Here is a 16,795-nt window from a genome sequence, read left to right as displayed (position 1 = left end):
TCTTCCCAGCTACTGTTTGCTAAAAATGTTTTAAATAAATTGTATATTTCGTGTTATTCTACATTTATGGCAGTAGTTCATGTGTCCTTTATCTGCACGTTTATCTGGAATAACTTTCATGGACACATAAAATTCATTCTGCACTGACTCATTCTAACGATATTTTATTTAGGAGCATTAGCTAGTTTAAAGATAGAATAAATAGATATAGAATCAATTTTTACAGGTTGCTTTCAATTTTGTAATTGGAATTTGTATACAAGCCAGTAAGGGTTTAACTAATGTAACATGCACACATTCCAAGATTCGAGAAGCTTTATTGTCATTTCAACCACATATAGCTGACGCAGTACATAGTGAAATGAAGCAATGTTTCATTTCGTTTTCTTAATGTTAACATAATTAATAAAACAAAAAATCAGGTATTAAACCTACATTATTAAAATTAAGTCTTTAATTTACCGCGAGGATACTCTCAAAAGAAATACTGCCAAAAAATGTTTACTGGAAAATCATTTACTCATTTATTTTATTCATAAAGATTTATGTTATTTATAATGCTATATTAAATGCTTGTTTCATTGTTATATAAAATCCAATGTAAAAACAGAAACATTCTAATAATATTCTAATCAAGTATAGGAATGAATATATAAAAAATCATAAAATATTATGAATGCAGATCATGTGGTCATTCTTCTTTGCTGATTATAGGAAAAATAAATAAGTAAACAAGTAAATAAAATCAAAATGTGGTTTAATGTCTAATAAGTTAATGACTGATGAGGCCAAACTTATTGATTTCAATTGGTAGTGTCTTGTTTTCAGTCAAATGAACTTAAAGGAAAATTGTAGAAGCTTAGTTTAGATAAAAAAAAAAATAGATTTAATTCATTAACCTTCCTAAAGTCTGATGAATAAAGGCTTAGTGAAAGTTGAGTTTTGAGACTGGTTTTAGTCGATGATGAATTGATCAGCAGATGGCAGCACTGATCAGGTTTTTCCCTTAACAACTTTAACAGGTGGCTGTATTCGCCTGTTTAGTCACACTGAGAAGATAGTCAAAGCCCCTGTCTTTGGAATAACTCACACTTAGTATTTATAAGTTTTAACTTTTTAAAATAGTTCTTTTCAGTTTTTCGGTCTTTCTGGCCGAGGAAACTTCTCAATGGCAGAAGTAATCACGTATTCACAAGCTACGTCGCCGTCGCATAGCAACGACTCCATTGTCCTTCTCTTATTGGCTGAGCTGATGGGTTTGACAGGAAGTGGAGCCGAGACGAAGAGGCTGGAAATAGGAGCTCTGAGGGGGCAGTTTGGAAGAACTGGGGTATATGGCGACTTCGGATTGGGCGAAATGAACTTCACTGAGGTAGTGGGGCATTTTGTTCAGCAATGAGCTTGTGTGACAGTGTAATAGGTTATAGTGATCGTTGTTATCGCTACAGTTCGAGTCTAAATGGTCACTTCAAATCTAAAGAGCGCTAGTGTCTATAGTTTCCTTTTTTGTGCTTTGGGTGGGTGGGAGGGAGGGAGGGAGGGGGGGCTGTTCCCTTTTCAAATGTAATAATAAATGTCTAAATTTATATCGAATATATATTTTAAAGCAAGTTTGCATGGGAATCAGCTTTTCTGAACGGTGGCATTATTGTTTTGCATGGTGTTGTAGATAGATAGATAGATAGATAGATAGATAGATAGATACATACATACATACATACATACATACATACATACATACATACATTGATTGATTGATTGATTGATTAATGGAATAGGTTAATTATTATGGTTTTGTTGCAGCAAGTTCAATGCACAACAAATAACCAGGACATAGTACAATACATCTCGAGCAATAACTAATTAAAAGTAATTTTTTAGCAATCATTCAGTAGTATTATGTAGACTGTCCTTAGGCTTTTAAAATACATATTATAGGATTGTGTAATATCTGGCTAATAAGTAGTAGTGGTAATAGTAGAAAATTATTTGACTGGAGTTATATAATTATATTGGCTATTATCATTATTATTATCAGTAGTTGTAGTAGTAGTAGTAGTATTGTAGGTCTGTTTTATATCTATATTATTAGTCAATTTATGAAATATCTTTATTGAGCAATTTTATTTGCAGGATTGCAAACCCTCCCTTTGAACCGCTCTGATTGAAGTCACTTTTAGCCGTCAAATGATATTAGAGCCTGGTACTTTTCTGTCTCCTAACTTTATATCCACTCACAGGCCCGAAGATGAAGCTGACAGTTGGACCCCATAATTTTGTAGTCATCTGTATAATTTTGTTCCTTAGGGTCATCTTTGGTATCTGGTCTATTGAGGGTCCTGGGAATCAAACCCCCAGGTTGTCTCATCCATCCCGTTTGCAGTGAACTTTTTCTTGTATTTGTCACTTGTACTGTCTTTGAATCACTGCAGTTGATTGTATGATATTTGATCTCTGGTGTATCATACCTTAGTTTATTCTTGCACAATGGACTGTAAACTGTAACATCGCCCATGCGTCACTTCTATATGTTATGTTTTACAGGCTGCAGCTGCCGTTTGACACAGCCCCCGGATAGTTATCTTCTCATTTCTCATTTTCTTGTTGAACCTGTTTTTTCTGAAAGTTCTGAAAACATTCAAGATATTATGATAGATGTATATGAGGGAGTGTTTAAAGACCAGCCTCTATTGTTGTTGACATGAACACACCTTCAAGTTTATCGCTTTTTACATGTTGAGATAAAATCCATTTTATCAGATGTGAATGCTTCTCGCTTGCCCTCTTGGATTGGTGAGGCGCCAGGAAATCTGCTCCGCAGCGAGAGGCAGGAGAGTAGTGTGTGGGGTTTGGACTTTGGCCCCCGCTGGGGCCAGAGCGTATTTATTGGCTGCTGCTGCTTGAACAAACTCATGTGGAGTGATCTGGTAAGCATTGATTTCCTTCTGCTCTCTCCTGCTGGTGAGGGGTACCTGAGGGTCTTAAATATATGAGTTTATAAAATAGGGTTCTTCAGTGAAAAGTGAAATTTCTGCTTTTTAGGTATATATCTGCATGTGAACATGAATTGCTTTAATTTCTGGCATTAAATATTCTTGCTTTTTTTGACCTCTCATACCAATTCCTGAGTAGGTTCCACTTGTCTCTCATGTTGCTTCCAGCTGTGAGACATTGACCATGAGACAGGTTTGACTGGAAAATGTCTTTTTTTGTTCCTTGCAGAAGGGAGCACTTTGTTTAGGTGTAATCATGTATCCCTGGATGTTTGCTGTTTTTTTTAGTCTGTTTTTGTAGACATTAAATTTGTCAATAGTTAATCAACTCGTGCAAGATCCTCTTGGTTGTAGTGTCAGTGTTTTATTAATACGCTTTGCACACGCTTGTTTATTATGCTTTCAAGATAATGTTCAGCTGATATTCCAGCATCAGCGTCCTGTATCAGTAAGAAGTGTCATCTCAGAGAAGTAACGTGCATGTTTGTTGTTTTGTTGTTGTTTTTTAACTGCAGAGACATTGATTGTCTTCCTGTTCCTCTGGTCCCAAAAATACTTCTTAGCTATTGTTTAGGCAGAGTAATTTAGACAGTTAGAGGACAATAAGAGGAGAGGGGTTTGATGGAGCTTTATTACTTTCCCAGTCTTCTAAACGCTAACCCTCCACAGCCTACTTCCTCTTCAGCACGTAGCCTGTGTTGGCTGCACATTGGGAATAACACGTGTGTGTGTGTGTGTGTGTTGTGGGTCATTTCTCCTTCCTCTTGCTTAAGCATGAAACAGGACCCTAAGCAGCTGTCTTACAAACACTGCTGATACTCTGATTGCTGGCTATGATATGATTACTGTGTTGCAGTTGCAGTAATGTAATTAATTGATGTGCAGAGGCAACGATTAGGTGCTGGAGGGTGTGGAAATGTATTTAGGTGATGGAGAATGTCGATATGTGTAACTGGCAGGTTATTTACACTATGCTGTTGAGTAATGGAGTTATGGTTGTGCTGGATGCAGGAGGCATGCATCTCCACTGTTGATGAACCTCCCTGTACTTGGCTACAGTGATGTTTCATGAGGCGTGTTTCAGGTGTCACGTGTGCTCTGCTTTGGACATGGTGTATGATCATCTGGCATGTTGGACTTTAATTCTGTCTCTCTGTGCCATCAATCAGATGGCATTAAGTTGTAAACTTTGTTTCTTTCTTATACAAAATGTTAGTTACACATTTATTAATGGTTCTATGAATCATACCGACTTGTAAGAATTTCAGAAATATATTGTGCTCCTTTGCCCATATATAGAGAGCTTGCATTCTATAAACAGCTGTCATAACTTTGCCCTGAAACATTCTCACTGAGGCTTCCTGCCCATCTGTTGCCAATGGCCATGATGTCCACCAACAAGGTGGTCAGTCTCTTTTTAGATAAGGAAGAAGCAATTATGATTGGACAGCCAAAATCCAGTCTAAGTGATACCAGAGGGTGCATACAGAGATTGGGTGATATGACCTCAGGCAGAGGTCATATCATAGCTTAACCACAAGGCCACTGTAAAATCACCTGACCACCAACACATGCAAGGAGGGCTTATCGCCAGAGCATGAAGTTCACCCACTATTTTTTTCTGATTTTTAGCAAAAGAAAAAAGGCATTTTTTGCAGTGACACCTATTTCAAATTGGAATCACGTATAGACTCGTAAGGACGGGTGATGGGCATACATGGTTCATGTACTAATTTACAAAACATAGGTACGGGTGATTTGTTTGGGGGACAAGAGATCTGCTTTGAAAGAAAATTATCGGGGTGTAGTGACCACTAGCTTTCGGGGTTACAAGTAGAATTCTGCCAATTCTAACTGATGTGCATGCATCGACCACACTGCTCCCCTACCAATAAAGGAAGTACACACAGGGCAAAGATTGCAGATTTGACTTGCAGACGTCCAGTTGAATGGATCATGCCAATTGGATTTGCCATTTTCTATAAAGTTGTAGTACATCCTGGCCTAGGTGTTCCAATGCTAAGAACGAGGAGATGAGAGACGAACCTGGCTAAGAAAGCAAGCAATTCTACCAAGAGAAAAGAAACATGAAGCTAGTAGATGCCACAAACCTGTGTATTGTTTAATTAGAAAACGTGCTTGTCATGTAAAACATATTCTCATCAACATGGAAGAGATGAACCTCCAACCATACACACAAGCTGCTAAGCAGATAGCTCCATCCATTGTACATGTGGTCCGACCTGTGTACAGTTGTGTACGTGCAGGCTGAAGAAAGGGAATAAGGGTTGTATGAAAGTGGTATTTTTTGGAAATACTGTGTAATTTTGACATTGTTGGAAAGCCTCTGCAAATCTTTCTTTCTTTCTTTCTCTCTCTCTCTCTCTCTCTCTCTCTCTCTCTCTCTCTCTCTCTCTCCACAAGCACAGCATATTTGCAAAGATTTTGAAATTTATTTTAGAATCTGCACAAAAACCACACACCCACTACACCCTAGTCACTGACCTACATTCTCAAAACTGATGTCTGCCTGTGTGGTTCCCCAGTGAGAATGCTTGTGGCAACACTTGTCTGTGCATGTTTGACACAGCCAGGCTCGGGGAATATGTGCTAGTGTTTCTGTGAAACCTACAGAATTAGTCTGTTCAGAGAACAATCATCTTAGCTCTCCTTTTAGATTGCTCTAACAGCTGCAGCAGGGAAGATGTTAGCAGCTGGGTAAGATTTCTAGCTTCAAATGTTATGAATCGTACAGAGCAAAGAGCAGACAGGAGTTTGGAACTCCTTGCACTTGGTTTTCCCAGACTGGAAACACAGGAGCAGTGGCCAAGGGTTTCAGTCAGATGATGCAGCAGAAGAATGATTTTCCTATTTGATGTTGGATATTTATCGTCAGTTTTTTCAGGATACCTTTTCCATCAAGCTGTGACCCAGTTACTCCGAGCAGTGGTCATATGATATTTGCTCTTCTGTTATTGGCTGTAGGATAGACATGTCACAATATCTATGACAGCAAAATAAACTTAAGCATATTATTAATTTTGATGTGTGAGAGGCATTGTAATAATCAATAGCACCATCAGTAAGGGTATCTGTTTACATACAAGTAACGTCACAGACTCTATAAAATGGAAAATTTCTCTCTCATCTTGGGATAATAAACATATTTTATTGTATCGTTATCATTGTCCTATGTTTGGTGTATCTCCATTAGGTCCTGATCCATGGAGGACTTCACCTTTGATCAGTGTGTGAGATAAGATATTGTCACTCCTTTGTTTTTACTGTAAGGACACTGAGCTGCTTGACACACTGAACATTTCATAGCAAACATACCAAAGTCGCACTACCAACCATCTCACCCATGAATAAGTTTTATTGTGATTGCCCTGTCTTGGTTTGTTGAATGTGCGGTTGTTGAACTTTTGTGGTATCTGTGCCATTTGGCAGAACAAATCAAAATGTGATCTTTATACTGTTTAGTGGACTCTTTTATTTATTAACCTTGCAATCCAAACTTGTTATTCTTCTTCTCTCTCCAGTCTGATGAGTGATTCAGTGCTTGCAGTACCGTGGCCCAGCACCATGGTAGATGTGCCCAATCCATTCAGCCCCTTGCCCTCAGTCGGGGAAATAGGATTGGACAGCCCGCTGTGTGGGGATCTGATCAAGGAAATGGAGGAGCTTGAGGACATCTCTCGATCCTTCAGCGATGACACCTTCAACATGTTGTGCCTTCCTGACATCCAGGAATCCAGCACTAGTTCCAACAGCTCTGCTACTCTCGGTACTTACACAGCCAAATACAGCAAATATAAACATATAATTGCATTTTAAGTGTTATTATATTATAGGTATATATATATATATATATATATATATATATATATATATATATATATATATATATATATATATATATATATATATATATATATATATATATATATATAATTTTTTTTTTTTTTTTTTTTTTTTTACTCTTTGTAATTTCTTTCTAATTTAAGATTCCTACAGTAAACAATTTGACATGCCCATAACCTCTGAATCTCCTGGGGCCCATTGGCAAGTCTTCCCTTATTCACTTTCATAACTCAATATCCCTTCTGCTGTTAGTTTGACTGTTGCTACTGAAAGATTCATAGTAGGTCTCTAAATAATATGCCTTAAGATGAATGACTGCATGATATTCTGAGACTAGGGAGTTAAAACAATGCTGAAAAGACTGGTGCCTTCATATACATTTATGAAACACTCGTTCCAAATACTAGTGTTGTTATGCGCTGTAATGGGTTTTCAGTGAAAGTGAAACAGACAAGGCCTTGTACTTTTCTAGAAAGATGTGAATGCATATTGAATAGAGAGGAATGCACTTAAAATAAGCATTTAAACTCACATAGCGCATACAATAATTCAAAATGTTTAAGAAAAATGTGTGTCTCACAATGAAAAATCTCACAATGAAATGTGTGTGTGTGTGTGTGTATTCTTAGATGTTTTGAGCCCAGCCTCTAGTCCATCTTCAGCAACCTCTGGAGCAGTCACAGGGCAAGATGAGATTATCCCCAGCCCCTTAAACCTTGAGTGCCGTGTATGTGCTGATCGTGCCTCAGGCTTCCACTATGGAGTGCATGCCTGTGAGGGGTGTAAGGTTAGCAGATGCATGCACACACATGCATACAAACACACACACACAAAACTGTTTCATGTTTCAAGCAGTTTTCTTCTTGGAGAGCAGACAAATGTTCACACAAGGCCAAAATATCATATATTTCACCAATGTATAAAACTATGACTGTCTTTAATGTTAAGTATGTTAACTAATTTCCTGATAAAAAGTATTACAGTATTCACAGTAAAGATATTTTGTTAGTTTAACCTTATTAGTACAACCCTAGCATCACCTGACTGACCAAAGCTAAAGCATACCATGTACATTTTAGGTCATAGCGACTTGGTCATGGAATAACTTTGTTCTGTAAACACTTGATTAAACTCAGATTACAGTGTCAGCAAAACTCTGACTGTTAAGATTTAATAGAAACGCCAGTCAGTTCCTGATTGCAGATTGCAGTGCTTTATTCACATGGAAGTAGTGTAATGCCAAGCAGTTCAAACCCCCATCTATAAACAGACTGCATGTCTTTATCAGTTGACATGGAATATTTCTTTAAATTGTTGTGCATCCCATGGTACATCTAAAAAAATACAGCCTGAATTACAGAGCAACAGATTTGGCACAAGGGTTACCAAATCTCATTTCGAATCTCAGCGCATTGCCTGTGCGCTGCTATAGGCATACAGATGGCGAACTTCACATTGACCTTAGCATGTTCCAAATCCATTTCATCCCTCCATATTTGCTGGACTGGTTTTGATAGCTTTTTTTTATTAATCTCAGTAACATGCCACTTGCAGGAGGACTTGAATAAATATTTATTGTTCTTAAATTTACATTGATAACACAGTATTTAAGGGAACCATCATTTTAATTTATATAATAGTGACAGATAAAGCTATTTTATATACACTATATTTAGGTGGGTCTATTTTTGCATTTTGGCTTAAGATTCGAATAGCACATAAATAAATAAGTACAACTGAGGAACTGACAAGCACAAAAGACATTCAAGGTTCTCCAGACAGTGTGTTCTTGGATGGGTACGTGTGATATGTTCATTATTAACACATTGGCATACAGTTTACCTTGGCTACTGGTATGATAGCTGTGTATCAGGCGAGCTGTTTATAGCCTGGTGTCCACTGTACTGCAGAGCGAATGTTTGTTCCCATGGCTGTGCACGTGTTTTTGACTCATGCCTGTGATGCAAAGACATCTGTTTTTAACCATGACGTGGTATCTAAGCAGCTGACATGAATTATTTAAAAATGTAGATCTCATGACTAGATGCAAATATCTGTCTGATGTGAGACTCACTGGACCTTACACAAATGTATGTAGACATACACAAAAAATAGCTCAAACGACTATTATGTAATGGGGTAGAGGCTAAAGTGCAGTTTGTTGTACATGAATGTTTCTAATTCCTCTAAGTCTGACTTTTCTTTGTCTGACCTTGCTTCAAACTTTTCCAACTATCTGACCTCAGACACAGTTGGCAAGAGCATTACTCTAATGGTTATTACACATACCATTATGTGATCATTAGCTGTATTATATACATACATATAATTCAATGCAGCCATATAAGGAGGCAATCAGTCAGTCATATTTTTGATTGATTATGTTTTATTGTCGTATCTCCATGCATTTCCATTGCATAATGGCAAGTGACATTTGTAGAGGTGAGTGAGGTAAAGGTAAAGATAAAACACAGGTAAGCACACAGGTACAGTAATTGTCTATTGAATTGTACAGTGTTGAATAAGAATACGGGTAATAACAATGAGTAGTTTATATTAACAGCTTGATCATGCCTTCAGCTTTAGCACTGTTTCAACCATCATGACTGGACTTTGAAATTAAACACATCAGTTTGTGGGTGGATATTTCCGGTTTTCTCAAGAGATATTGTTTATAAAGACAATTGTGTTGTAATCAGTGAATCACATATGGCACAATATGCCTTATCACAAAGGCAATCTACCCGGTAATATCATCCTGATTTACTACACAAGCTGTGTTATGATCATAATTTGCTTCTAGGATATTGAAATTGACTCTGTAAATTAAAACAAGTAAAGCCATCTTTAAAGCCCTCCCTGTATGAATTCTCTGCAGGGTTTTTTCAGGAGAACCATACGCCTGAAGCTGGAGTATGACAAGTGTGAGCGCAGCTGTAAGATCCAGAAGAAGAACCGGAACAAGTGCCAGTACTGCCGTTTTCACAAGTGCCTCGCTGTGGGCATGTCCCACAACGGTGAGTGCTCCGTGTACATCATGCCGCATAACATTTTTATTGGTTTATGCTACAGTTACACAACCAGGTATGCCCTCTGATTACTTTATTGGTCATTATATGTGGTAGAGCTTTCATAAAATGACTTTGTAGGTAATTACATTGTAATCACTGACACTGAATAACTTTCCATTAAAGCGTGAACATAATGCACTTTATATAATCCGTTTTGTTTGGTAAAATAAAATATAAAAGTAATAATAATTTATATAATATTTTATATATACATAAAATAATAAATAACGAAAACAATATGCCAGTGTATTTAAAATAAAGTTACAGTTGTCTTTCGTCCCAATTTTTAGTTTATTTGTTTGTTTGTTTATTTATTTGTTTGTTTGTTTGTTTGTCCGTTTCGAATAATCTGTAGTATAGAATTAATATTGGCATTTTCCTGAGGTTCATGTTGTATACTAAAGATGTTCTCTGGTTCTGTGGCTTTTTAGACCAGCAGACAAACACAAAAAGGTTGTTTTGTTTTGTTTTTTTCAATCACCTATAACCTGGATAACGTGGAGATACACTGTCCACTTTTGCCAAAGGTCTAATCAACTCATCAAGGACAAAGCAGTCAGGTTGTGTGGGAAAATATTTCACTTCAAATCCTCCCACATGCATCCTTACTTATCTGCACTGGAGACTGGCCCTGACCAACGTATAGAAATTATGTACAAACACGTGCAGTCACTGGAGCAGTTTGTGACCTTCCTCAGTATTCAGGGCTTCAGAATGAGTCCAGGTTTTTTATCATACCTACTTAGGCCATCTGCCAACTTGTACCCTTACGAGGAATGGTGACAGGGTGACATTTCTCTAATGTGTTTTCTGTGTGCCTGTGTGGCTGGCTGCCAATGTGTATGCTGTCTAAATGTGTGCATGTACTTATCTGTGTTTATGTGAGACAGTGTGTGTTTGGATGAAATGAAACCTATAATGTTTGTCTTTGTTATAGCCATTCGTTTCGGGAGGATGCCACAGTCAGAGAAGCTGAAGCTCAGAGCAGAACTGCAGATCCCTGAGAAAGAGGAGAAAAAGATGCAGCTGGATGACTGGAAGACTCTGGCAAGCCAAATCCATGAGTCCTATCTTAAACAGTTCCACCTGAACAAGACTAAAGCACGAGGCTTTCTTACTGGCAAGACCAACATGCCAGTGAGCATTAAATTTCATTCATTTGCTTATTACACCAGTTTGTAGTTCTAACGCTACATTTTAATAGTACATATTAATATATACTAATATATATATAAATCAATACATGTGTGTCCATTCCTCTCTTTGGAACTTTACTGATTATATCAGCCTATTGTTTTCTTTAATCTGAACAGCAACATAGCAGACAGTTAATCCAGACTGTCTTTTTTTTTTCCAAAACACCCTCAGTGGGTCCAGACTAAAATTCCTCACTGGAGTAACTATATATTTTTCCATTTCTGTTTATACCAATTTTATTATAGTTACTGGATTGTTCATAGTAGAAACAGGATGCTTTAAATTCAAGAACTGAATAATAAGCGCAAAACGTAATATAAGTTAATACTCTTACTTGCAAGTGGTTGAGTAAAAATAATAATGTATTACATAAAAAAGTGACATATTTAATGTATATAGATCCTTAAGCCAAAGATTGCAGCCTTTGTCCCTGGCCCAGCTTTTAAGATAAAGATAAAACAAACTACTAAGCCTGCATACACAATATGAAACAGGATTTTTTTCATGAGAGTAATTAATTCCTTTAAGCTCAGGTTTGAGCCTGGGAGCGTGAAGATATGAGGCAGCAATCCTACCCATTACACCATCATGCTGCCTGACAAATTAAATAATCGAAATAGAAAGTCTTTCTATTTTGATTTATAATTGCAAACTTTCTATGTGCCTCAAACTTTTTATGTTCCCAGCTTATTATTTAAGTATTCATTTTAAAAAATATTACCTTGTAACTCTTATGAATTATTCAGCAACTAAAATAGGACACATGTAGTTACAAGAATAAGAATGATATGTGCATCCTGAGCTTGTACAGGTGCTGCTTACTATGCCATCTATTACATTTTTGCTAGTAGTAATTATCCTTTCATGTTTTTTCACCTCTGCAATGCTTTCACCAGCCTTTTGTCATTCATGACCTGGAAACACTACAGCAGGCACAGCCTGTTCTGGTCACCCAGATGCTGAATGAGGGAAGGGAGGACTTTGCACTTATTCTTCAGGGGCAGGAGACTGAGGATCGCATCTTCCACTGCTGTCAATACATCTCGGTCGAAACGGTCACGCAGCTTACCGAGTTTGCCAAGGCTGTGCCTGGCTTCCCCAGCCTCGACCTCAATGACCAGGTGACACTGTTGAAGTATGGAGTGCATGAAGCTTTCTTTGCCCTGCTGGCATCATGCATGAACAAGGACGGGATGCTGGTGGCACGGGGCAGCGGCTTTATTACCCGTGAGTTCCTTAAGAGTCTCCGCAAGCCTTTCAGCGATATGATAGAATCCAAGTTCCAGTTTGCCATGCGATTCAATGCCCTGGAGCTGGATGACAGTGACCTGGCACTGTTTGTGGCTGCTATTATCTGCTGTGGCGGTAAGTCTTAGAGTGAGTGCTTTATATTTAATGAAATGCAAATTCTGTTTACAGTGTAAAGACAGTGTCATGCTTGAGTTCATGTAAACAAATTCCTTTCAAATTGTATAGCAGTTGTACAATTTGATCTGCTGTGTGTGTAAAACTGGAGACACTAGATACAGACAAATTTTTTAAACAATTTCAGTTTTGAAGTTTTGAGAGAAGCAAACATAATCTCTGCAGCAAATACATGAAATATAACATTTTAAAAAACAAGTTACTTTGTATTTAATTATCGTAAGAAATAGAAAAAAGTACTCTTTGTGTTGTAAAGACTCACATTAGGCCTTAATTGACTCAATAGAACTTGTTAGGCAGGTCAAAATGAGTCATTAGGAATAACCACTCCAGAGTGTATTACATTCTATGACTCTTTAAATCTTATGTTATCACTCAACAGCCATGAGTTCTTCTAAGCAGCTGACTATGCTAATTAATGCCTACAAAGCAGAGGAAGGCTATAAAAATATCAAAGTGCCTCCAGTTCACAGATAACAACTTTTGAAGTATCTTTAAGAAATGGTAGTTAAGAGGAGCTGTGGAAATGAGGGCAAGATAAAGATGGAAGGCCAGAAATATTTATCAGAACAAACTACAGAAAATAACCCTACACACTATGCAAGAGTGGCAGTGCACCATCATGCTCTGCAGAGTCACTCTACAGAAACACGGTCTGCATGGAAGTCACCTGCAGTTTAATCGCAAAAGTTTGATGACGAGAAATGCTTTAAAAAAAGTTGTGCTGAGGACTGATTGTAAAACTGAGATCTTTGGTTGCAGTCACCCAAAGATATCTAGGGGAAAAATGGAGCAGTATTTTGTAGAAGCACCTTGACAACTGGTAGACATTAGGATGGATCTGTTATGCCTTAGGGTTATGTCACAGTCAGTGGCACATCATACAATGCACAGGAAGATGAACCGATACATTTCAGCACATATCAGCAACTTCTAGAAACAATTGTGACACGATCAGTCAATAAACTGAAGCTAAAATGCAGCTGGCTTCTATAGCAAAACAATGAAACGAAGCATACCACAAAATCCACTGTGAACTACATCAAGAAATGCAAAGTGATGTTTCTGGAATTTCTCTCCCAGTCCCCTGACTTGAACATTCTTGAAAATATGTGGGTAGATCTTAAACATGCGGTACATAAGATATGGCCCAAGAATATGTCTGAACTAGAACATATCTGCATTCTGCATTTTTAAAAATTTTGGAATATACAATAAATAAAATAAATATATAGTAATAATATATAGTTACTCAGGTAACTTTTTAGAAATATGTGAAGAAATTTTTATTTTAAAGAAATAGTTTATGTTCACTTTTCATAAATTCATAAATATATAAATATCTAATTTATGCTTTCATATTAATGTGCAGCTATATGTATGTAGTATACAGTATACAGTATGTAGTTGATTATTTATACAAAAACTATTAATCTTATGAAATGTGGATTTTTGTATTTGAATTCTATCTCTATTCCACATATTGCAGATGTCTTAGGTGTCATCTGCTGGCTATAACCTTCCTTATCTTGCCATGTACAGCCCGTCTTTCCTTGCAATTGTAAATCAGGAAGTACCATTACAAATAATACCACCTTATTATATGCTATATAATATGTTATATTATAGTATTATATGTGGATCACTTGCAAACTTAGAGTGGTAGCTTAAATTGAACCTCAGTCTTCTGTTTTAATGTGGGCCAGAAATGTGTTCAGTGGAAAAAATTCATCAAATATACTTTTGGTAGAACAGAGCTAAAAAATGCACCAGTGTTAATGTTATATGTGTGAATTGCTGGCAAACATCGTCAGGATGTTTTATTTTGCTTAAAGAAACTGATTATTGTAACTTAATGAGCTGCAAGCATAAGCTGCATATGAGGGCTTTCCTTCTCTGCTTTTTTCATCTCCAATACTGAGTGGGTGTTTGAATAAGGTTACATAATAATAGCAGGCTCAGAGTGTCTTTCGTGATTTTTTTTTCTTCTTCAGCAAAAATATCCACAGCTTCCAAGAGTGTTTACTCCAGCTGCAGCCCCAGGGTTCTATATGGCCCGAGAATGTAACTACAGCCTGCTATATGCTCAGTGTTTCTTTCACAGGATCCCTGTTTAACATGACAGGCAATCCACGCCATATGCGGTCTTTAATTTACCTAGAGAAAAAGTGGTCAGTTTTCCTTTTACTCTGTTTTTATATTTCTCTCTGTCTTTTGTTACTCTGCGACATATCACCACCCCCAATCCCACCCCCGCCCCCAACTCTTGCAGACCGACCAGGACTAGGAAACGTGTCACATGTCGAAGGCATTCAAGAAAGTATCATTCATGCTCTACGGCTCCACCTGCAGACCAACCACCCAGACGACACCTTGCTCTTCCCCAAGCTCCTGCAGAAACTAGCTGATCTTCGGCAGCTGGTAACAGAGCACGCACAGTTGGTCCAGGACATTAAGGAAACACAGGATGCTTCTCTCCATCCACTACTGCAGGAAATTTATAAGGATATGTACTGAACATTGAACTACAGGGTGGAATTTGTGGTGTAGCTGGATGTGAGGTAGCCCATGTCTAAATAATGCCCTCCATCTTCAGGACTGCAGCACGAGGATTAACAGATTAACCTGCTAGTGGATTAACAGATTAACCTGCTCTGATATGGCTGTGTGGTTCTACACTAATATACAGCCCCAGTGGCCAAACGTGCAAGCGCGTAGTTGTATGCAGTGCCTTTTACTCCAAGTTGTGGATTCACTACAGGGAAGGAGAAAGCTGAGTGTAAAAGTTTGCATACCTTTAGAGATTTTACTATTGGCCTGACTTTTAATTTGTTGGGTTTCCCAGATGTTAGGTTCGTTAACTAAATTTTCCAATTTTTGTCTGTTAATATATTAACAGTAAAAAAGAGAAACAATTAAAAAGATTAATAAATAAAAACTCTATCTCGCTTCTTTAACTGCTATGCCACTGTGCTATACAACTTTTGCCTTTTTAATTGCTTCCAACCTTCTTTGTAGCCTCTGAACAGCTTTTGGATCATCTCAGTTTTAATACTGGCTCCATCTAGCCCAATATTTGCCCAGTGTTTTTGGAATATCTAGCACACACTTCTTATTTCATATCACATTTGGAGATCATCATGCAACTGTTTCTGGTTCTTTGGATGCACCACATTTGATGTTTACTTTCTTCTAGTTTTGAAGAAGAAATGTAAAATGGATACATTTCACTTTCTTCCATTAAAAAAAAGAGAAAATAGAGGATGCAAACTTTTGCAACATTGCACTCAACTCTAGAGATCTTCTGTAGATCTGTCATCCAAGCAAACTGTTAGGACTTGTTTGAGTGAACGGTTATTGAAGTCCACAAGTCCGTTCTGAATATGAATTATGATTTTCATGCTAGTATACATCCTATCCACACAGAGCTCATGTAGGACCAATACCTCATTTTAAATGGCATAAAGAAACTTGTATAGTAGTTTTGTATTACAACGTACACACTGTATAGCACTCCAGCTGTTGTTATTAAAGGATGTTATTTATTTTTGAAAACAAGTATTATTTTATGGTTAAATTGACTCTGTACAAATGAAACTGCCAACCTTTTGTGTGTTAATAGCACAACATGCTCAAAAAAAATCTATATTATTTACAATTCTGCTCAGTAATTACACAAGTATGTGAGTGTTTTTATTCTATGTATCAGGAAATATATTGTATAGATACTCAGGGACAATCAGCTTTGGATTTACACTAGAATAGATCACTGACATCAGGTACACAACACTAGAAGCACTTATTTGGAGGAAAATAGTTTATAATACTGTTCTTTATGGGAAAGAATCATTGTATTTGTATGTGAAAGAACATCAGTGAAAATGATTCATATGGTCTTGTGGAGTAGTTCTAGATTAAAAACCTACTTAATTCATTTAACATTTGGATTAAGTCTAGTATCTGCATAAATATGTATATGTATGCGAATATGAATAAAGTTAATTATTTTAAAAATTGCTTGTGAATGGAGTGAATATGTGCTCAAGCTTGTGTGTGTGAAAATTCACGCGCATCTGTTTTTGCAATCAGTAACAAGCTTCAGCGACATTTTTAAATGATCTGCACAACATGTAAACAAATGACTTCCGCGTTTCGATGATATAAAGATCAGCGCGAGCTGTGCGCCTGAACACTATTTTACTCTGAACTAACTAACGCACATGTAGCTATACAAAATTCACTCTA

The 16,795-nt window shown here is 37.1% G+C and overlaps 1 protein-coding gene across 2 annotated transcripts; it reads left to right on the top strand.

Moving 5' to 3' along the window:
- Positions 1–820: 820 nt before the first annotated feature.
- pparaa (peroxisome proliferator-activated receptor alpha a) lies at positions 821–16,566 on the top strand. Of its 2 annotated transcripts, XM_058416744.1 has the most exons (8): positions 821–1,372; positions 2,308–2,927; positions 6,536–6,780; positions 7,487–7,644; positions 9,736–9,874; positions 10,866–11,065; positions 12,022–12,490; positions 14,823–16,566. In XM_058416744.1, the coding sequence occupies exons 3-8, from the start codon at positions 6,540–6,542 to the stop codon at positions 15,065–15,067; spliced, it is 1,452 nt and encodes a 483-aa protein (XP_058272727.1). In that variant the 5' UTR covers positions 821–1,372; positions 2,308–2,927; positions 6,536–6,539; the 3' UTR covers positions 15,068–16,566. The 2 variants fall into 2 exon arrangements, with proteins under 2 accessions (XP_058272727.1, XP_058272726.1); XM_058416743.1 differs by lacking the exon at positions 2,308–2,927 and having other exon boundaries at positions 822–1,372.
- Positions 16,567–16,795: the final 229 nt, after the last annotated feature.

The sequence above is a fragment of the Hemibagrus wyckioides genome, linkage group LG19, assembly GCF_019097595.1.
Source record: "Hemibagrus wyckioides isolate EC202008001 linkage group LG19, SWU_Hwy_1.0, whole genome shotgun sequence".
Taxonomy (NCBI): domain Eukaryota; kingdom Metazoa; phylum Chordata; class Actinopteri; order Siluriformes; family Bagridae; genus Hemibagrus; species Hemibagrus wyckioides.
The sequence above is the reverse complement of the archived record's forward strand: the minus strand, read 5'-3'. Positions and strand labels throughout refer to the sequence as shown.

Excerpts from the sequence above, each read along its gene's own strand:
- pparaa (XM_058416744.1), top strand. The coding sequence starts at position 6,540 with ATGAGTGATTCAGTGCTTGCAGTACCGTGGCCCAGCACCATGGTAGAT. Across the intron at positions 6,781-7,486 it reads CAACAGCTCTGCTACTCTCG|ATGTTTTGAGCCCAGCCTCT; the intron begins GTACTTACACAG and ends GTGTATTCTTAG. Across the intron at positions 9,875-10,865 it reads TGTGGGCATGTCCCACAACG|CCATTCGTTTCGGGAGGATG; the intron begins GTGAGTGCTCCG and ends TCTTTGTTATAG.